The sequence below is a fragment of the Orbicella franksi genome, chromosome 14 (genome assembly GCF_964199315.1).
Source record: "Orbicella franksi chromosome 14, jaOrbFran1.1, whole genome shotgun sequence".
In the NCBI taxonomy this organism is placed as follows: domain Eukaryota; kingdom Metazoa; phylum Cnidaria; class Anthozoa; order Scleractinia; family Merulinidae; genus Orbicella; species Orbicella franksi.
In genome coordinates, this window is record NC_138158.1 from 15,894,981 (window position 1) to 15,916,744 (window position 21,764).

Below are 21,764 nucleotides of genomic sequence, written 5' to 3' on the forward strand. Positions count from 1 at the left end.
TTTAATTTGAAATGAACTTGAACTTTTCTGACATAACAGAAGTCAGAAACCTTAACTAAGTTTTGGTTTAGTGCGCCCAGTTTCCGACCAGTTTCTTCTAAATTTGCAAAGTGTAACAATTTGTTTGGATAACTTTGTCCATGATTTTAAGATATGAATATAAGCTACACCAGGCAACACCATAGAAAGTCTACTGACTTTCATTTTCGACTCGAATTATTTCCTGTGTTGATTTCGCGTGACTGTATTAGCTGGAATAACACGAAGCAGAATGAAAAATCCTTTCTCCTTTGACCACGATGCTTGGTTACTAGCTAGCCGATTTCTTTTCCCGAAACAAAGGCCAACTTTGCAAGTAGTGAAAATAAGCTAAATGCATCGGTTGACTTCAGAAAGTTAACTTGATGTTGCAAGTGTATTGTGCTCTGATAACAGACTCGCTGTTCGGATAGTGGGCAACTAATTAGTTTTGCAGATATTGAAATGTACGACGGCTACAAGTGTAAAGATGTAACCTTCTGATATCACATTAAGAGTAAATGTGTTATATCGGGCCAAATTTCAGATTTCCAGTGAGTACAGGAAGATACAGCAGTTCAATACTGAAGTCGGGTACGTTACTGGGAACATACTGAACTTACCATCCTGGTCTGTTCTTACAATAACAGGGTCACTGGCTGGTCCATTTCCTTTCACAGTAGATGCAAACACTGTGATATTGTAGTTGACGTACTCCTGTAGATTTGTCAAATTCTTTTGACGATCATCAGGACCAGCCAAAACACTTCCATTGTCATTTTCTGTTTCTGAGTGGTAAGCAATGGTGTAATTAGTGATGAAACCATTCTGTTGATCAGCTGGAACTTCATCCCACGTGACTAAGATGCTGGTTGAACTGCTGTTCTGTCCTTGTACATTTTGTGGTGCAGCACTAGGTCCTGATATAGAAAGTTCATTTGAGTTTCAAATGGCATAAACATTAATTATACTCTACAACAATAATAATCTTTCTTTGTACTCTCTCACACTATGATACTAACTGTACAAAAATAAAAATTAGAGCACTGGGTGCCTGGAATAATCATAGGGGCTAGCGGAGCCAGGCAGCCAGTTGACATCAGTGTCAAATGAAAATAAATTGCAGATCAGTAAGATAGCACAAATGCTCACATAAAAAGAAAGGAAAAGAAGAGAAAAACAAAGAGAGAAAAAACAAAAACGCTATTACGACGCTAATAGAGAAGTCTGAAATAATTACGCAATAGTGTGGTGCAAAAAGGCTAAAGAATGAATCAAGGAAAGCAAAGAAATAGGCTAAAGAATGAATCAAGCAAGCAAAGAAAGAACTGAACAAAGGACCATTTCGGCGATACCGCAGCCGTTTTAAATTCTACTGTTTCAAATAGCTATTATGGGATGCTAAGGGGGCAAATTCGTATGTATTCGCCCCCTAAGCATCCCGATAGGCTATTAGGATGAACAGAATTCAGAATGACCGCCGGATCGCTGAAAAGATCCATTAAAATTACTTTAATTACCCAGGAAAGTTCTGGAAGCGACAATTCCTCAAGACCAGTGAAAACACCAAATAAATAATCATGTTAGGTTCCGCTTTCTGATGTTTTCAATCAGCTTTGTCCTTTTCGTTTCAAAACTGTTAGAATCTTCTAAAAACTAAGCATAAACCTCTTCTTTCTTTATTATGCTTAAAGCTTAAACACTGAGAAAAATTCCTGAAACTACGGAAAGTTCTGAAGTCTGCAATGACACAAAATAATTAATTTTATGTAGTGGTTCTCTATATCTTCAGTTTAGGGTTGACACAATTTCTAGTTAAAATAAAGATTAATGATTCAAAAGAGTATGTATAGATCTTAAGCATGCTAAGGTCAACGTAACGACCCTAGAAAGTAGTACTCATTCCAAAGAATTGAGAAGGAAAGGGTGCTGAATCCGAAAGCTTGATTACTTTAAGAACTTTTACCCATTGACATCCGGAACTTTTTGCCAAAAATGTCTTTTTGATGCATTTCGGACATTTTTAGCCTGGACATGAGCCAAATTAGCTGCAATCTACTGAAAAAGACATTTGCAACATGACAGCATGCCTCTCTTTTCAATAGCATCAGGTTTTATGACATTTTTGCTCGGGCATGTGCAGAAACCTACGACTTTATGGTTTTCAGTTTTTTAAATTTCTTTTCGCCTTTCCTTTTTCTCCTTTTCTCATCTTTTTGTTGCAGTGATTGACCTTCTACTGGGCTTGCCTCCAGTTCAAGAATTCCCGAGAAAGCATCATCGAGACGGAAAATTCCTAGTATGGAGAAGCCAAGTGTAGTTGAGGGAAATCTTGTTCCGAGTTTTTCACTCAAACTTCTGAGCATTTTCGGCTCAGTTGTACCGAAACCTCTGATCTCTCATCAATGGAAAGATGTTTTCCTCCTGTAGAATTTGAGTATAAGTGATGCCAATTTTGGTCAAACGCGATGACGTCAGAAGTGGAACAAAGGCCAACGCTCGTCACGGCCGCCTAAGGTAATGGGTTAAGGCATATCGCAAAAACTTTATTTAGGGTTTATATGCTGGTCCTGGAAGTTTTGTCTTCTTGCTTATAAAGCGAAAAAGCTGAAACATTTTAATTATGCAAATCAATCAAATTGATTCACCTAGTCTTTGAAATATATACCAATCAGCGCTTGAGATTTAAACCTTGATTGTAATTTAAAGCTAAAAACAAGAACTGTAGCACAGTTCATGAGTTGCTGTTGCCGCTATCCATGATATAACTACGAGATTCTGATTGACTGAGTCAGCATGCCAATCAAAATTGGCTTGCCTTAGCAGATTTCACTTTCAAGATTACTGTATGTGTGATATAACAAAATATCAAAATCAGATAAACTTACTATCTTCATCTGTCCTTTTCTCCAAGACTGAGCTCTTTTGACTGACCCCCTTGCTGTTGAAAGCTTGCATAGCAAACTCATACGAGGTGAACTCCTTTAAGGATGATATCTCGTACGAAGTGGTTTCTTTTCCATCAACGGTTCTATTTGCCAATGTTGGATTACTTTTTATGTTGTACAAAACGTAATAACCCAAGATTTCTCCTCTGGCTTGATCTCTCGTCAGCACCTAAATAATGACCATTGATAACAATATATCACTCAAAGTTACCAAATTTTGCAATACGGACCACTAAGATGGACTGACCGCTCACGAATTAATTTCGCCTTTAAAAGTGAATCCTTTTAATATTACAACAAAGAAATCAGTTTGGGTTTAAGTAGAACTTTTTTCCCTTAATATTTGGCGGACAATTTAAGTTAAACTTTCACGAAGGCAACCTGAAAAACGAAAATACACTGTAAATCCTTAACTTTGGTGCACACGTTTTCCGTGAATAGATAGTGGAACACATTAGTTTATCATAAACGATCCATTAAAATAATTACTTTAGAGGACTACTGTACATCGTTTCGTTGCAGTAAAGAATATTGGTTTCGTTTAAGTTTATGGAGCTCGCCTGCATATGTCTTTCAGGATGATTTATCTGGGACCGTTGTTTATTCCGATAATTCCAGAACGCATGAACGTGTGCAGATGCCTTCAATGCGCCAGCGCAAAAAAAATTGTGCTTTGAACAGCGGGCATTAGCAAACTAGGTTAATCCCACAGCCAGGTACTATAATTCTAATCCTTTCCGATTACATGTAAAATACCTTCCTATCAGTTTGCAATCTGTCATGGTTGTAACATAAAGGTGATTCCTCAGAAACAGAAATTGGCGAAAGTTTGTTTTTTTAAGCTTTCTCTCAACGTTCCCGACCAAGCACTGTTTCGGAAAATACAATAAAAAGGATAGGTCACCATGCTCGCAAAAGAGATATGACGGGCCAATCTCACCCAATTTATGCCTAATCATGCGCGTTATTTCATCGGTTTACGTTCCATTTTCGGTAGCGGAAAATATTTCATAAAAAGACTCGATAACTGGAAAGTCTCGATCATATGGAACAATGTAATATACAATTTCTGGAACATTCACACAGTTTTAAACAACTCAAAACGTTTCTGGAGACATTGCTTTCAAGGTCATAATTTGCATCCTCAAGTAACGGTTTTGTGCACGCTTTTGGCTGTATGTTTTTTCCTTCCGAACAATTAAAAAAAAAAAAAGTTTCTCTTGAAGATGATAAATTGCAGGTCGCAATTACGTAATAAAGAATATAGGTCACCCAGCTCGTTTAAGAGAAAATGAGGATTTATTTCGCTGTCGGGCTTAGCTTAAGGAGATCTCTCGATGTTGTGTACTGTATGCGCACGCGCTAATGTACACGTGCTCATGACGCGAAAATCGTGCGCAGTAGGGATACCCAATGCAATTCCGAGGAATCACCTTAATAAATGTAATCAACAATATGAAAGCTTTCAGTGATGTAAGCAGTTTCGTCTTTTCAACTTTGACGCTGGTTCGGGTAATCTTGCCGAAGCCGTAAATAACTGTGACTCCTTTCAAATACAGCTCAGCATTTCGCATTTTCATCCGCATGTTTTGAGCTCTTTGTTTCGTAATTTCCATTGGAGGCATTGAAAAAGTTCACGTTTTCATGAACCACAATGCGGCCGGATTCCTCTGGACTAGACTTTTAGATCCATATTTTTAAATCAAACTAAAAAGCGCACTTTGAAGCGATCGTTGTTCTCTCGAAAGCCACTCGAAACTGAAAGCTTAGCTGAAGTCCAGTTTGTGATTGACAGCTGTCGTCTAGTTAGACAATGAAATTATTTGAGCAAGGATTGTGATTGGCTTATTTTAGCGTGCTTCATCAGAGAACAGATGCACGCTGACGCCACTTCCTCGTTTGGAAAATAAAGTTTGGATGGAAAGATTAGCTAAATGTGTGGGAAAATTAATGGCTTCTTCATCATAAAACAAGTAAAGAAGCCTTGACTGCTCTGTTCTGTTGTAAAGCACGCAGGAAGCGGTAGAACACGATAGCAGAAGGGGAAACACACCACTATGTCTCGCGTTTTCCTCTACACTTCTTTCGTATTCTACCGCTTCCTGCGTGCTTTACAACAGAACAGAGCACAGTCGAGGTTTCTTTATTTGTTAAATAACGTAATAACAAAAAGAAATAAAAAGCATTGAGAAAAACATGGCAACACAAACAGTGGTTTTTGTAATAAACACATACACCAATAGCAGTCTTTAATATTGCATGATGGATCTCATGCTGAGGTTTGTTTGGGTTCTGTGCTGGCTTCATATCAGTACAGGTCAGTGGACTCAAGCAATCCTTGTCAATCACATTAGGAGTAGAAAAGTGCATTCAATGTCTGGGTTTTTTGTTTGACTTGTGAAGTGATAAGTCTGAGATTGCAAGATGCCATTTGAAACACTGGTGTACATGTAATGTGAATTTGCTGTCCATGAGGGAACATAATGGCTTGGATTGTGGAGCAGTAATTCATTACTCACATAGCAAAATAGTGCCTACATTTTCTATGCTCCTTAACTTGAAAGAAGCCTTTATTCTTTCAAACAGCTAAATATTTGGGTCAACCTAATTTATTTTTGTTCTTATTGAGGGTCTACTGTCTTAAGTGAGACTCCACAGAAATAGTTTTCTCCATAACTACTCTTTAAATGGTAAGGATCGGTGAAAACATTGATAAAGTCGGACCTAAACACTGTAAAGTAAACTTAATTATGGGAAACTACATGTACACAGGCACACAAGATAAATCAAATCAGTGGAATCCCTATTTCTTGAACCCTTAGTCTTTTAAACCTCCCGATAACTCGAACCAAAAGTCGATTCCCCTCCTCAGTCAAAAGCTGTAATTTTACCCCTGATTCCTCAAACTCTCTGATTTTTCGAACCAATTTTCTTTTCCCTTAGAGGTTCAAAAAATCCGGATTCCACTGTATATCCTATATTAATGATGTTCTTTAGTAATGCCATCATTAATTGACCACTGAGTTCGCGGTTTGCTCAAGATGGCTGGATGTTGGCCTCAACCTTTTTTGTGTGAATATGGACCTCAACTGTATTTCAGTAGGGAAACAAGCAAAAAAGGCTAACTTGAGACCCAGTCATCCTACTTGACCTTATGCTTAGTGCTATAAATGTATCATTATAATACCTGCCAAGAGACATTAACGGCAGTGGAATTGACAACAGTCACATCAAAGATTGGAGCAGTACTTGGAACTGTAAAAAGGAATTACACCACACCTTTAGTAATCAGTGACAAATGTTTGAATTGATTCACCTCATCATTAAAATATCTAGGAATCATGCAGTGCCTGCGCATTTTAAGGGTGAAAGGTAGAACTTGTATAAAATTATTACAAACGTTAAATGAATGTTGAAACTGCATTGTGTATATTGAGCACCTTCTTCATCTGTGGTAGTATTCACTACAGGGCTCCCATCACTAATGCCAACTATGTTTCTTGCAAACACTTGAAAGTAGTATGGTGTCCAAGGTGAGAGGTTTCCAAGAGAAGCGCTTGTGCTGGACACCACACAGGAACTATCTGACAGGGATCCTTGACAGACAACATCTACAAACTCTTCATTATCTAGACTTCTCTTCATTGTGTAGTTCTGAATTGCACTGTTCCCATCAAAACCAGCAATCCAGGAAATATTCACTACTCGTGAGCTCTTTGAGACAACTACCACATTCACTGGTGGATTTGGTTCCACTATAAAGTTAATTAATATAAACACGTTTCAACAACAGTCCATGTACAATCAGAGTTCAACAGGTAACTATAGATTGACAAAGACTACATGTACATGTAAGCGGACCAAGTGAAAAAAAAATAGTGTTTGATTAATTGAAGCACTATGAATCACAATAAGCCTAATAAAGGAGGCTATATTCCTCCTGGCTATTAAACTGAACAAACAAATGAAACCAGTTTTAAGGGAGCAGGGATGGCGCAGTGGCAAGAGCATTTACCTCCCAAAAAATGTGGCCCAAGTTAAATTCCGGCTCAGTGCCATAACTGAGTTGAGTTTGTTGTTGGTTCTCGCCTTGCTCCGATGGATTTTCTCCGGGTTCTCCGGTTTTCCTCTTTCCACAAAAACCAACACTCCAAATTCCAATTAGACCAGGATAGAGGACTGGCATGAAAACCAGCTAAGGCTGATGTGACTTCCTATCTAAATATTTGTTTATTATTTTTTTTTTATTTGTTTTGTTTTTCAGTTTTACCAATGATATAAATTGAGAAATGCTAAATACAGTTTCATTAGATCCTGGCTGATTCTTCTCTTTCTTGTGAATTTCCTTCTGCGGGGTCAGATCTCTAAGGCCACTGAAAATTAATGGTGTAAAACAAAAAAAAAGGAAATGCAGATGGCCAATTTAAAAAAAGTTAAGAGGGTTCTCGAATTTAGGAAGAACCATAAAAGCAAGGAGTGTTAAAAGCAACACAGAAACTGGAAATACCATCTAATTTTAAGCACAAGTTGCTTCTGCATAGTTATACTGACAGAAGTTATAAACCCACATCAATATAATACAGTTATAGCAAAACACACCTTGAATAACAACTGATGTTGTATCTGATGAGTTACCAACATCATTAATAACAAGACAGGCATAATTCCCAGCATCTTGTGGTGTAGTTGCATTTATTAGCAGCTGTACTTGGCTTTCATTAAAAAATGGAATATCCACTTGTGAGTCTTTAATCTCCACACTAGCATTTCTTGCTATCGCAGTTCCATTTTTTTCCCACTGCACTTCAGACAATGGTGGCAAAGCATTATACTGACATGTCAGCAGTAACTGTCTTCCTTTAATCACAAACTGTACTTGAACACCAATAATCGTCACTTCTGGTACAACTGCAATTGTGAAATTGTTTCAGTTATTTGCAAAATTGTTTCAGATGATCAAAAATAATAGAAAGTGAAATGAAGTAAAAATATTAAATGAAGGGAATGAGGTGATCTACTGCATCTTAAAGCCTATCTGGCCGGGCCAACTGGGCAACTGGGACAGATAAATACATTTGCTGAAATTATTAATAACTCATCAGTCATGAGCCAAGATTAAAACATGTACGAGGAACAATATGTACTTTGAAATGTTTTCTTTAAACAGTTTTCTTTGTTTGTACGAGAGATTTTAAGACCCATTCCAATGGTGATACTGAAAAGAGCACATCACCTTCAACCCTTGTAAAATTGCGATCACAGCCTATTTTCCTTCAAGTTGGGGTGACATTTCCACAAAATTGTTGAACTGAAGGTTCCACCATTCCAACAAAGTAAAATGTCAGTCCACATAATCTGTTTGTACATCGTAATAAAAAAAATAAAAACACCAGGAAGTGATTTGCACTATATGTGTATTCATGCACTAATTGGTTGGCTCTAGAAATCTCACTCATTCCTGACCATTTCTGACACATCAAACCCTCATATAAGATTACAGAACATAAACATTCCTCAAACTACTCTTTACTCATTCTCAGTGGCAGCAACACTGAGAATTATCAATGATGTTGTTGGTTTTGTTCTTGTGTTGTAGTTAGCCTTAAAATATGCATAGAAGTGACATTAACCAGGCTGTGATCTTGGTTGATAGAAACATGATGTGTATAGTACCAGTAGATGAAGTAATCAATTGAGTATTAGGTGAAAACAACACAATTAAGCACTCACAATGTACTGTCAGTGTTCCTGGATAAGAAGTAACATTATTTATACTGTTATTTGCCACACATCTGTACAGCCCTTGATCTGCTTGGTCAACACTGACTATTGTCAAAGTTGAATTATTTCCTGTAAAAGAGACATTTATCCTCTGATCTGCTACATTTACTGCTTCTCCATCTTTTGTCCATCTCACGTCTGGTAAAGGATTTCCATAAACTTGGCATTGCAATTTAACATTCTGACCCTCTATCACCGTTGAATTCTCTGGATTGCTGATGAATTCAGGTTGAACTAGAAAAAAGCATCCAAATGACTTAGATGTGTAAATGTTCTTTGTTATAATTATATGCTACATGATCAAAATATACATGTGTGAAGCTCTTCTATATCACACTATAAAATAAGTGATGTCATATACAACGTAATAACACTTGTTCTAAAAGAATTTCTCATTGGCAAAAGCAATTCTATTATTGCTAATCACATGGAAATTTCGGATACCATTTTGAGCTAATTACAAAGAAACATAATATTTTTCACACTTTTTTAACAGAGGGTGTCTGGCAACAGTTTCCAGCACTTTTCCAACAGCTACAGTATACCGACCTACCACTCTTTATCAAGTAATGCAACAATATTGGTATCACACAAATGCCCAGCCATTGGTGAACCAATAGTGGTGATCTTTCCAGCATAATAACATAACCATAGCCACAGTACAACATGTTACATCTGTTTAATTAAAATGGGGTTCATTATACCGAGGTTCTGTTCAATAAATTTTACTCTGAATAACTATGGCCTGATTGTTTGTTAATATACGACCCACACAGCACTGTGTGCTATTTCCTGAAAACACTATAAGAAATCAAAGGCCTCACACAACCACAACTTCAAACAATCACAAGTACATCCAAATTTTATTTTGTCATCCTGTTTTCTTTATTGTTTGATTTATCAATCACAAGTACATCGGATTTCTATTTTGTCATCTTGTTTTCTATATTGTGTGATTCATTGCTTCCTTCGAATAAATCTTTGGTTGATCTTACTTGGTTTCTCTGGAATTTACTCAATTGCTGTGCATTCCAGAGTATTTCAAGCTCCTGGGTTTGCTCTTACTCTAAACTACACAAGGCTTCGATCCTGGAAAGTCAAATCAGATTCCTAGATTTTTCTTATGTTATGGTAGTATTTAGTTTTTCGGGACTTCAGTATTTTCAACCCTTTATCAAAAGGGTTTCCTAAAAGAGATTGAAACGCAGTTCTGAATTACATATCTTCCATTCAGGAACGTTTACACGGCTGATTTAAGACAATTTTGGCTTAAATCTGTTGTTTATTGCTTTATTTCTACTGATATATCAGAGGAATCAAAAACCAGTCAGCGAGAATAAATTCTGGGTAATTCGCGTATTGCTTCAAAGTTTAGACTATGCCCTCATGCTGGCCTGTGTGTAGGCTACTCTGATGATAAAAGTAAAATGTAAAGTAAACAAAATGCAAGCGTTACACTTCCAGTAGTATTACGAATGCAGTTTGATCTGGCCTGAAGTCCTGATCTGACCCATGGTGGTATATATATCTAAGCAAATTCGCAAACACTGCCCGCTAGGTTTTTGCCTGGATTCGCCCGAATCCAGGCTAAGCCAGCGACCTTAAACCCAGGGGGAACTCCGTCAAGGCTAGGCTGGGCACATGGCCCAATGACTGGCCTATCTGCTGGTGGCTTGCTGGGGGCCAGCTGTCAAAAGCAGGGGGGAAGGGAGGATGTCTTTCACTGACACCTCCAACTAGCTAGAACTTGAGTTTTCAGTGTTAAATAAGCTTGATGTTGACTGTGTTTCTGGGTATTTTACCCAGTTGTTTGACCTTGTTTGAGGCTTCTGTGTTGACATGGCACCCTGCTGGAGTGGTCCATGCCACATGCATGCGTGATTGGCCAATCTCCTAGCCAGGGGGGTGGTCAGAGGACTTCTAGCCGCTGGGACTGTCTTTGAGTCGATGTGGGCATGTTTTTGCAAATTCGGTTAGATATACAGTGAGATATTGATCCCGAACCTAACAATTAATTTTTGTGAGTTATACCCCTTTTTGCTTATTCGCAGAAAATGGGCTTTAGAGGTTACTTGTTAATCCACTCATCGTCATCTTTAGATTTTTCTGCGTAACTGAACGTTTTAAGCCTGTTATTTGTTGTCAAGCAAGCGAGTTGCATGAACAGAGGGCTTGGGCACTAACAAAATAAAATGCTATAACAGCCTGTCACAAATAGCTACAAATGCCGAATCAGGATCATAAATGTAAAATAAACGGAATACAAGTGTTACACTTCCATATCATTCCGTATCTGGCATGATGCCCTGATCTGACCCATGTTGATATATACATAAAGTTAGATATTGATCATAATATTAACAATTAATTTTTGTGATTTATACCCGTTCGTTTATTTGCAGAAAATATGCATTAGTTGTTAGTTTTTAATCTGCTCATTGTGATCTTTAGATTTGTCTGCGGGACAAAAACCCATCACTTGAACGTTTCAGCCTGTCATTTGTTGCCAAAATTGATTAAATTGCGGGTGAGTTGTGTGCATCGTGGGCTCGGACACAAAACAAAACAATAAAAACAGTACGTCACAAATGCCAATCACACATGCTAGTCCCCATTGGAAAAACGAATACTGGTAGATAGTGTCTTGAATCTATACAGCCTGGTTGCCTCTCGTACAGTAAATTCAATGTTTTATGCCTGTCTTTCAAAAAACAAAATTGATTGTAGCCCAAGAGTTTCCACAACTGCCCTTCACAGGAATCTTACATGTACATAAGGAATGCAAAGAACGGTTTACACAGGAATTTCTTACACAGGAATTTAACGATGGCCAACATATACCTTATATCCATGTGACGTGGACACGAGGCAAAAAAGGTCTGGTATAAGGGCCATATCGCAAAAATGGTACAGCCCTAACTACAAGTTAATGACAAAAACAATCAAGTTTCTTTTCTTCAAATGAGCAATGAAAGTGAACATTCTGGTAGTGAGTTTTACTTCTCATCATTTGTTACAGTATTAATACTGTGCAACTAAAGGGACAGAGTAATTTCAGTCGCTCGATATGAAATGAGACAGGAGTCTTGCACTGTTAAATGAGGCCCCTTCTGTCACACAGAGCCTGATCTAATTTAGCTGTTCTGCATGACACCTCGTTAGCAGTCAAATGATACAGCCTTATTATAAATGTTTTGTTAAATGGAAATCAAGCCAAATGTGGTCGCCAAAAAGTATCAATAAGATTTTTCCTTCACAGCAAAACACAAAAATGCGTAGTTTTTGAAGATATTTCTTTGCATGAAAATATTCCTACTCCTGAACGATCGTAAGAGTCAGACTCCAAGTGTGAAGGCATAGAAGAACACGTAGCTTACAATTTAGTTGAAATTGAGTTTTCGTCAAATAGATTTCGGACCCTGCAAGCAGTAATGAACTGACTCAGTTGGACATCTGTTAGCTGACTGTTGGTTTCTACATCTACATCAACATTTATTAAGTCAGAAGAAACTACAGCTGTATATGCAGTTATCACGCTAACTTTTACATAAAAATTGTAAAGTAGTGCCAGTTAACATCTATTGTAATAGAAAACTAAAAAAATATGTAAATTAAACAACAACAATAATAATAATGATAAAAATAAATAAGTAATTGCTCAATTTGGACTTAAAAATTTGTAAATATTCTGAGGTTACAACATCAGAGAGGCGACTATTCCATTCCCTGACTGTTCTGTTGGCGAACTGACTTGGTTGACAGACAGCTGACAGTGTAGAGCAATGTTTCTTTAATACATGTATTAGCTACAAACACTTTGAAACTGCGGGCACCATAATGGGAAACTATCCATGAGATAATAATGCGCTAACTACAAATAAAATAACCCAAACTTATGCTTACAAGGAAGTATTACGAATTCCATCAGTTGCAATGTTTAATTTTGATTAGTTACATGTAGAAACATATAAACAACAGCAAAATATCGACTGGATCTATCGGTTTTAAAAAAGAAATGACATAATGACAGCTGTGTAATTGAAGCTACGACAATCACAGACGAATCGAGAAGTGTCGGGCTTCGGAGAGAAGTATTTTACGGAGAATGCGACCACAGAGGGCGATGAAAGTTCCGATTAATGCTCGTTTATTTCTGCACAAGGTATGTTGACTCTCGTAAACTGAAAATAATGATTGTATAACTAAATAAACTAATGTGAACGTACAAAGGCAAAAACTACACTAACTATAACCGAAAATAAGGTATAAATAAAGAAACTAAAACGATTTTAAAGGTTAAACTTGCATGCTGAATTCATATTTGGGGGCAGAACCCGCTAGTTACATAACAACAATACTACAAGAAAATACATGTTCCGCACGAAAAACGACAGAAAAATCTAACAAAATATGCAAGGTATAAATGCTGAACAATAATTTCTAACAGCTAGGGACCAATACACTTGAAATAAATGCACAAAATCCTAGCATTTGCCACGCTGGAATGCTCCTAACCTAAACACGTGGTCCCTCGATAAACTTACTAAAAGCTTAAGAGTCACTGACTGGAAATATCGAGAATGGCTGGCCAGGTTGGAAAAATCGAAAATCCTGAAACTTTGCGTAAAGAACACTTTTAGGGAGCCACTTTCGAAAATATTATTCCGATTTTCTTAGAATTTAAAGTCTTCAAGAAATTCGCAAAAAACGAAAATATAGCTTTTTGCCTCATTAAATATGCAAGAAATATCTGGAAAATTGACAAAGTTCTCGGTATTCGCATTGAAACAATTTACAAAACTAGAACTCGGGGTAAACTTAGCATAAGAGCTTTACTTTTCTTCTTTCTAACAATAGGAAGTTTTAAATTTTTCAAGCATTTTGAAGGATTCCGTCGGCCGTTGAAGAATTGCCTTCTAAAGCCCCTATGAAAACGGCAAAAATTGCGTAGTTTTACGGGCTTAAAACGCATCTTGGTATGTCCGATATGGAACTAAAACAAGTACTGTGCAAAAGAGTGTTGTTTCTACTATAATAATATGGAAAAAAATTTCTGGGCAATCGAGGTTCACACAGGTAAAATGCAAAAGTTCGCGACAGTCTCTTCTCAAATTTGCATAATGCGGTATGTTCAAAGAACTGTATTGTTGAGCACTCTAGTCTGTTTTTGTTCCATTTGTGGGCCTTGCTTTGTGGGAAATATACAAAAAGAGAGTTGATCCATGTCGTTATTACAACATTGTTTCATTATTTCACGCAAGGTACATAAAACTACAGACAAAGCCCAAAATATAAGTTCAAAGACGCTACATGTATTACGTGACTGGCGTCACGTAATATTTATTTTCAGTTAGCTCCAATTGGAATTACTAGATTATTGAGGTTTAGACACTTGCTTATTTAATATAAAGTTTTCAATATGCTTAGTTTATCCCATGTTCTAGTCTTGTAAATTGTTTCAATGCGAATATCGAGAACTTCGACTCAAGCGCGGCAGTAGCACGACGTTTGACTGACGATGCATTCACTCAGTTCGGCAGGCTGAATTAAAGTCGGCGCGAATACTTATAGCACGGCAGGCCTAATGCTGTTCCGCACGGCAGTAGCGCGACTTGGCTTCGAACGGCGTTCTCTTGCCATGCACGTGCCAAACTGAACCAGGGACGGCGGAGCCGGGATGGGGGCTTAAGCCTCCCCCCCCCCCCCCCACTCCCCTCCACTTTTTACCACGATGACAGTTTATTTTGTTTTAGTATGAGGTACAGATGAAGAAATAAAGAAGAAGGAAAAGAAGATGAAAAAAGTCTGGTTGACTACAGAATTACCAAGAATTCACAAAGCTACAACCTCGTACCAAATCTGTAGGAAGCTTTTCAGGTTTACATAGTTTTAACCTTTCCGCTGCGTGCACTTCCTTCCCACACACCGGGAGGCTTGTGTAGAAGCGCAGGTCAGTCAGTACTAAGGCCGTGATATATCATAGAGGGCTCAGAAAGATGTATCAAGCTCACAATACCTTCAAAATATATTGCTGTAAATGCACTAAAAGTACCTGTCATTTTATAGTTCATCCACTAGGTTGATTTTCTTAAGAACTACACCATGGAGAATGTCAAAAATACCATTTCCGAGCCCCTAGACTTAAAAAGGTTTTTTGGGGGGAGGTTGCCCCTAGACCCCTCTACAAACTTGCGCCGGCACCGCTCGTTTTCAAGCCCCGCACCTTCCCCCCCCCTCTTTCTTTCACTTGAAAAAAGACTCCGCCGTCCCTGTGAATTAATATCCTGCTGCATCAGCTGCAGTTGCTTTCTAGCATTTAAAAAGGTCTTCAACAAAGCAAACTTCTTCTGATCTTCTGCGCGAATGAATTAAATTCGACGTTTGAACTAGGCCGAATTCCAATCGAGATCAGATCGCAGGACAGACATCAAGCAGTCTTACTCTATTTTTCAAGAAAACCTGCTTCCTTGGTCTAGCTGGATCACGTTAATAAAACCTCTTCGTTTCATTTAGTACTTCTAATTAATCCGTTTCCCATGAAGATCAAAATAGACACACAATGGTTAAAAAATACTTTAAAAGACCAGTCTCCTTTCGAATATTTGCAGACTAATTGAGTGTATATAAACGGGAAAGACAAACCCTGCTATGTCTCTATTATAAGCAAGTGTCTCAGGCCCACTTCAGACGTCGTGCTTTTGCCGTGCCGAACTAAATTCAAGAATTACGTTTGACAAAAGCACGGCAGAAGCACGGCATCTGAATCAAACTTTTGAATTAAGTTCGGCAAGCAATTAAGTTCGACAAGCTCTGCCGTGCTACACGACTCTGGCACGGCAGTGACTCTAACGTCGTGCTTCTGCCGCGCTAAACAAAATTCATAAATTATATTTATGTATTTTGGGGAGATTGCGTTCCCACGGGGAGTTAGGAGCAGAATTGTTACGAGGCATCAGTATATCCCGAATTTGGTTCGACTGTGGCACGACGTCTGAATGAGAGTTGTTTTCCTGCCGTGCTACAGTCAAACCTACTTGTATTTAGTTCGGCACGACAGAAGCACGACGTCTAAACTGGGCCTAAACTTCGATAATCTAGTAATTCCAATTGGAGCTAACTGAAAATAAATATTACGTGACGCCAGTCACGTAATACATGTAGCGTCTTTGAACTTATATTTTGGGCTTTGTCTGTAGTTTTATGTACCTTGCGTGAAATAATGAAACAATGTTGTAATAACGACATGGATCAACTCTCTTTTTGTATATTTCCCACAAAGCAAGGCCCACAAATGGAACAAAAACAGACTAGAGTGCTCAACAATACAGTTCTTTGAACATACCGCATTATGCAAATTTGAGAAGAGACTGTCGCGAACTTTTGCATTTTACCTGTGTGAACCTCGATTGCCCAGAAATTTTTTTCCATATTATTATAGTAGAAACAACACTCTTTTGCACAGTACTTGTTTTAGTTCCATATCGGACATACCAAGATGCGTTTTAAGCCCGTAAAACTACGCAATTTTTGCCGTTTTCATAGGGGCTTTAGAAGGCAATTCTTCAACGGCCGACGGAATCCTTCAAAATGCTTGAAAAATTTAAAACTTCCTATTGTTAGAAAGAAGAAAAGTAAAGCTCTTATGCTAAGTTTACCCCGAGTTCTAGTTTTGTAAATTGTTTCAATGCGAATACCGAGAACTTTGTCAATTTTCCAGATATTTCTTGCATATTTAATGAGGCAAAAAGCTATATTTTCGTTTTTTGCGAATTTCTCGAAGACTTTAAATTCTAAGAAAATCGGAATAATATTTTCGAAAGTGGCTCCCTAAAAGTGTTCTTTAGGCAAAGTTTCAGGATTTTCGATTTTTCCAACCTGGCCAGCCATTCTCGATATTCCCAGTCAGTGACTCTTAATAATCGATGAAAAGCGAACCTAATGGAATATAACTAAAATAAACAAAACAATAAAACACTTACATATCTTTTCCGCGCAGTAATGCCTCTAGCTGGCTTATAAAGGTCCTTAAAATTCGACGATGATTCCTACAACAACATAACACCGACGATCCTCTAACAGAAGTGCGACAACTAAGCAAGAACGTGACATGTCCCAAGAGTCATAGCGTGGCGAAATAGATAAATGAAAGAAAAACAAAAGAAACACCGGAAATGAAAGGAAAACTAAATACAAAACCGTTGTCACAGTGATATGTGTATCCCCGTGATATGTGTATCCCCGCACACATAACACTAGTGATATGTGTATCCCCTCCAAAATGGCGACCAGTGATATGTGTATCCCCCACCCCCTCCCCTCTACTTTAAAAAGCAATATCCTCCTTGAAAGCGCTCTCGTCGTCCGGTCGCTTACTGGACGAACGACTAACCCAAACAGGCTTAAAACACAAATCTCAATTTTTGTAGTTGAAAAAGTTTACGTATCTGCTGCTGGAATTGTGTTCTTGATCCTAACTGGTTTTCTCCGAGCAGGATGTAATGAATTTAAAGTTGAACACCAAATGGATCTAGGTATATTTCAATTTGAGTTTCACGACACCGGATTTCTAGGACGATGTTAATTGCGCGGTGCATTCTCACCCTTCGAGTAACGCATATTCTCCACTGTTCATCGCCTTGTTTGCATCTGAATTATTCGTGGAGTGAAACACATATCACTGCTTCGACCCGCTCGCCATAAAATGATTAGTGGCACTCGTGTATCCCCTGCACCCGCTTTTCAGTTCGACTTCTTGTAAGATATGTTGTCTCAAGCTGTATACATTGCTATACTGCGAATATTGCTAGCACGTTTCATAATATTCGACGTTTATTCTTCGGCAGTTAACCTAGATAACGGCTGTCTTCAGGGGATACACATATCACTGCGCCATGTAATAATTAGTGATATGTGTATCCCCTGCATGCGGTCGGCGACGGTGTACAACCGACGTCAGTGAAACTCCAGAAATCCCAAGCTATGAATAAATGCCGGGTGTGAATATTTCTAGCAAGCCAGTTTTGACAATGCAAATGTTATGGGCATTTTTCTTCTTGGGTAGAAAGCCAATATAACAGCTGTGTCCATGGGGATACACATATCACTAGTTCATGAAATAATCAGTGATATGTGTATCCCTTATTATCCCGTGCACGCGTGCACGCGTTTTTAGTGGAATTATCGAGTTTCAAACTTCAGTGAACCCAAGCCGTGTAAAAACGTCGGGTGCTAATATTGCCTGCAGTTTTGGCAAGGTTGATGCGCTATATTATAACAGTTGTGTTTCTGGGGATACACATATCACTGCGCCATGAAATAATTAGTGATATGTGTATCCCCTGCACGCGATTTCAGTTTAGATATTTAGACATTCGAGTTGCAAACTCCGCAAAACTCAACCTGGGTATAAACGTCGTAGCGAGTAAGCAGCCAGCACGTTTCGGGCCATTTTCTTCGATCAGGTAGATAGCCAATCTAACGGCTGTGTTTAGGGGATACACACTGAGATCACTGCGCCATGAAATAATTAGTGATATGTGTATCCGCTGTTCGAAGTTTTAGTCTGATATACAATCGCGTCGGTTGGAACTCAACCAAACTCAAGAAATCCTAATCTGCTCCGTTGGGCGCGAATTCATTTCTGGTTTCTTCTACTCTTTACAGCGCTCGTTGGAACCTCGCAACCGAGTCGCTATTTTGTTCGTTGAATGCCCAGGCGCGTATCAGTGTTTTGTGTATCCCCACGGGGGATACACATATCACTAGTGATATGTGTGCGGGGATACACATATCACGGGGATACACATATCACTGTGATAGGGGCAACTAATAAGCAACACCTTTATCAGTTTCTATTTTGGCGGTTCTGGTTCGAAGCCATTTTTTTAGTACGTGAAAACAGAAGTATGTAATATCGAAAAATCGATCTTGAGCAACCGGCTGAAGCAATCTACATGTATCGTTCTACATGTACGTATAGCAAGGTAACTTTCTTTCAGAAAATGTGGAGCGCTTGTTTTCAAATACGAAATATTTGTTACCTTCTTGAGCGGACGAATAGGATACCAACAACAAGAAGAATGGAACCCAGCGGAGAAGAAGTTGTCTGGAGGTACTAGTTTTGACAAGAAGTTCGTCCATATCTTGGAAGCATAGTATGGTTAAACGAGAGAAGTTAAGGCCGATTTCAGTGCAGCGTATAGATCCGGGTTTTTGAAACATGATTCGGCCGTACATGATTCGCCCGTCATGATTCGACCATAATCACGTGATTCTGACAAGAAGCACCTGTACGTGGTATGGAAAATGGAGGATAGTTGCGAGATCGTGGAAACGGACAGCAAAACTCTTCCATAATAAGCGGGAGGCAGAGCCTGCGTTATATACAAATAAAGGATGACAAAGCAGAAGGTGTCCCTACGAACTGCTTTCTACCAGATGAAGAACCTTGAGCGTTTGGTAAAAGGCAATTCGAGGTTCGGCGGTAGAACTGATATTTCTCGCGGTTGTCGATGTCATAGCCGACAAAATATAATTTGTGAACAAAAGCTCGCTGAGGCTCGCATTCTGTCACTAACAGGCCCGATAGGAGACGATGGTGTGTTAGCAGCGTCGCTGGAATTTTGGAACACCGATTACGCCAGAAGAATGGCAAAAAGTACGGCCATCACAAAGTTACCCTGCGACTGGCACAAAAAGGGTATTTAAAATAGCAACATTTGACTAAAGAAACACATTCTGCTAGTATTTTTCGATGGCTAATTATATTTTCCTTTGATGTATATTCTTGTTGAATGTTTTTTTTTCTATTTACATTATATCGCTCTAATTATTTACACTATTTCAATTACAATATCTAAACGACTTACATTACTAACAAATACAGTTAAACGACTTACACAACTAAGAAATTCAGTGACGACAAGGGGCAAAGAAAAAAAGAAGAAAAATAGCTAGTTATTATTACAGCTTGAGGTTGTAGTATAGAAACATGAAAAAAAAAAAAAAAAAAAACAGACCAAAGGCATGTGGTACATTAAAGGTAAAATGAGTTATGCATCTGACAGGAGATTAGGAATAGACTAATGGGTAGGAGAGAGATACCGATAGGTATAGAAGATATAATCTAAAATATTAATTAAATCCTCATATATCCTGTAAGAGGTTTCCATTTCTTTGTGTCTGCACTTTTTGTTTCTATTTCATATCTTGATTTTAGTGTGCATATGAAATGCGTGAGATTTGGATGATCATCCTTTGTTTTAGCGAGCCATATGTGATATCGTGTTAGGAGAAAGCGGTAATTGATAAGAAGCGCAAATTGAAAGATATCTGGCCTCAGACCCAAATCAGTAATATTTGTCAAAGCATAATCTCTAGGGAGGAAATTTAAGTTTTTCAGCCATTCAGTAAGTTTATTCCAAAAGTGAGATGTTTGGCGACATGACCAAAAAAGGATGAATTATTGATTGTTGAATTTTTAGCATCATGAATATTAGTTTATATTGCCAAGCGTAGATTAAATTTGCATCGCTTCGGCGGAGCAAATATTCAATATGTGTTCAATATTCTTTTCTTTCAAGTTTCAACACAACGAGTCGAGAATGTGTCACGCCTTCCTGTCAGGAAATGTTTGCACTCATTATTGCAAGCGACAATTTCTGTCATCGCATGCACGTGTACTAGTGTTCATTTTCGTCTCCTGTGATGAATTCAGTGAAAATACCGCTGAATCTAATTGCTGTTAAGAGGCTGTCTCTGTAAGAACCGACCACTGATTTTACATCAAAAATTCGATTTTTTTCATAAGCTGGGATTTCGAAGCCCTTACCTAATCAATCACTTGATTAAAAATTCTATTTGAATTTTTCTGGGATTGATTGAAGTACAAGTTGCGTGCCTGCCGAAACCGGAAAAATAGGACATATTGCCGGCGCTCTAAAAAAATTAATAGTCGCTCAAAAGTCCCAGTTCTTTTTTTCAACTATAGATATATCATAGCATTTTGTTTAGCCATGTTGCAATTATAATTCAATGTTGTTCCTTCAACGGTTAAAAGAAGATTTTCTACCAGTTAAATCGATTTTTGAACCTAACACGAAAATCGCTCTACTTTGAAGGCCCGTTTTAAAAATGTGGCACCTGTTTGAAACTGCTAAACTACATGAATAGAAAGTATAAATGTCCCTTAATTTAAGACAGCAATAAAATTTGTCTGCCCAGTAGGTTTTCAAAACTAACGACCGCTTAAAGTTCAGGATATTTTGAAAATATTCCAGTGAGTAACTAACATACTCGCCTTACGTAAATCTCTTACCTGGCTTCAAGATTGAAGTTTTGGTCCTTTGTAGCGATCCTTGAAACCTAACTGTTCCCAACAGGTGTTTTAGGTCCCAATCTGATGTGATACTCAAGGGAAGATTGGGAATTACAACACCTGTTGTAAACACAAAATGGCCGTAATATATATCAATCCTTCCTTGGATTCCCGGATCACCGTTTACTGTTCATACATGTATGTGTGCCGAGAGTTGTCCGAAAGAGTGCTTCTACAAACCTTTCAAGAGGACTCTAAATGATTAAACCGGCTTCGAGGTTAACAATGGTTAGTAATCAGGCAAAGAACATCGAATTATGTGACCGTCACGCTCGACACAGATGAGGAACGTATAAATGTACCTTGTATACAAACCTACAGCTGGAAGGGAAAGCTGGCAGTCTTAATGCTACCTAGGTTTCAAGGATCGCTACAAAGGACCAAAACTTTAATTTTGAAGCCAGGTAAGCCTCCCGTGTTGTGTGAGTACCGTTATTGTGGCCAAAGTCAAGAGAAAGCAACAGCAATGAAATGTCTTGCGTTCGGAAAAGTCTGTAATAACTGCAAGAAAGAAAACCATTTTGCCGCGAAATGTGCAGCAGAAAAGAATCATCGCAAGAAGAAAACAAATATTGGCCGCAAGTCACGAGGAAAATTTGTCAATCAGCTGAAAGAAAGTAAAGATAAAATCCTGTTAGTCT

General features: G+C 38.3%; 2 protein-coding genes and 1 pseudogene across 2 annotated transcripts; all 3 read right to left on the bottom strand.

Moving 5' to 3' along the window:
* Positions 1–21,764, bottom strand: part of LOC145468646 (phosphatidylinositol phosphatase PTPRQ-like) — a 67,523-nt pseudogene that overhangs the window by 14,818 nt on the left and 30,941 nt on the right.
* LOC145467465 (MAM and fibronectin type III domain-containing protein 1-like) lies at positions 2,774–6,703 on the bottom strand. Its single transcript, XM_081451024.1, has 3 exons — positions 6,407–6,703; positions 6,154–6,221; positions 2,774–3,135 (listed from the first exon to the last, which is right to left on the bottom strand). The coding sequence occupies exons 1-3, from the start codon at positions 6,609–6,611 to the stop codon at positions 2,893–2,895; spliced, it is 516 nt and encodes a 171-aa protein (XP_081307150.1). The 5' UTR covers positions 6,612–6,703; the 3' UTR covers positions 2,774–2,892.
* On the bottom strand, positions 7,315–19,490 carry LOC145467419 (muscle, skeletal receptor tyrosine protein kinase-like). The gene is made up of 3 exons (XM_081450975.1): positions 18,788–19,490; positions 8,697–8,981; positions 7,315–7,874 (listed from the first exon to the last, which is right to left on the bottom strand). Exons 1-3 carry the CDS (start codon positions 18,981–18,983, stop codon positions 7,483–7,485), a joined length of 873 nt encoding a protein of 290 aa, XP_081307101.1. The 5' UTR covers positions 18,984–19,490; the 3' UTR covers positions 7,315–7,482.

What these genes read in the sequence shown, in the direction of transcription:
- LOC145467419 (XM_081450975.1), bottom strand. Translation starts at nt 18,983, where the DNA reads ATGTACGGCCGAATCATGTTTCAAAAACCCGGATCTATACGCTGCACT. An exon ending in CTATTCGTCCGCTCAAGAAG is followed by an intron (nt 8,982 to 18,787) that starts GTAACAAATATT and finishes GCTTTTTTCTAG; the next exon opens with TTCAACCTGAATTCATCAGC. An exon ending in AGGAACACTGACAGTACATT is followed by an intron (nt 7,875 to 8,696) that starts GTGAGTGCTTAA and finishes TCACAATTGCAG; the next exon opens with TTGTACCAGAAGTGACGATT.
- LOC145467465 (XM_081451024.1), bottom strand. Translation starts at nt 6,611, where the DNA reads ATGAAGAGAAGTCTAGATAATGAAGAGTTTGTAGATGTTGTCTGTCAA. An exon ending in TACTACCACAGATGAAGAAG is followed by an intron (nt 6,222 to 6,406) that starts GTGCTCAATATA and finishes TCCTTTTTACAG; the next exon opens with TTCCAAGTACTGCTCCAATC. An exon ending in CCGTTAATGTCTCTTGGCAG is followed by an intron (nt 3,136 to 6,153) that starts GTATTATAATGA and finishes GTCATTATTTAG; the next exon opens with GTGCTGACGAGAGATCAAGC.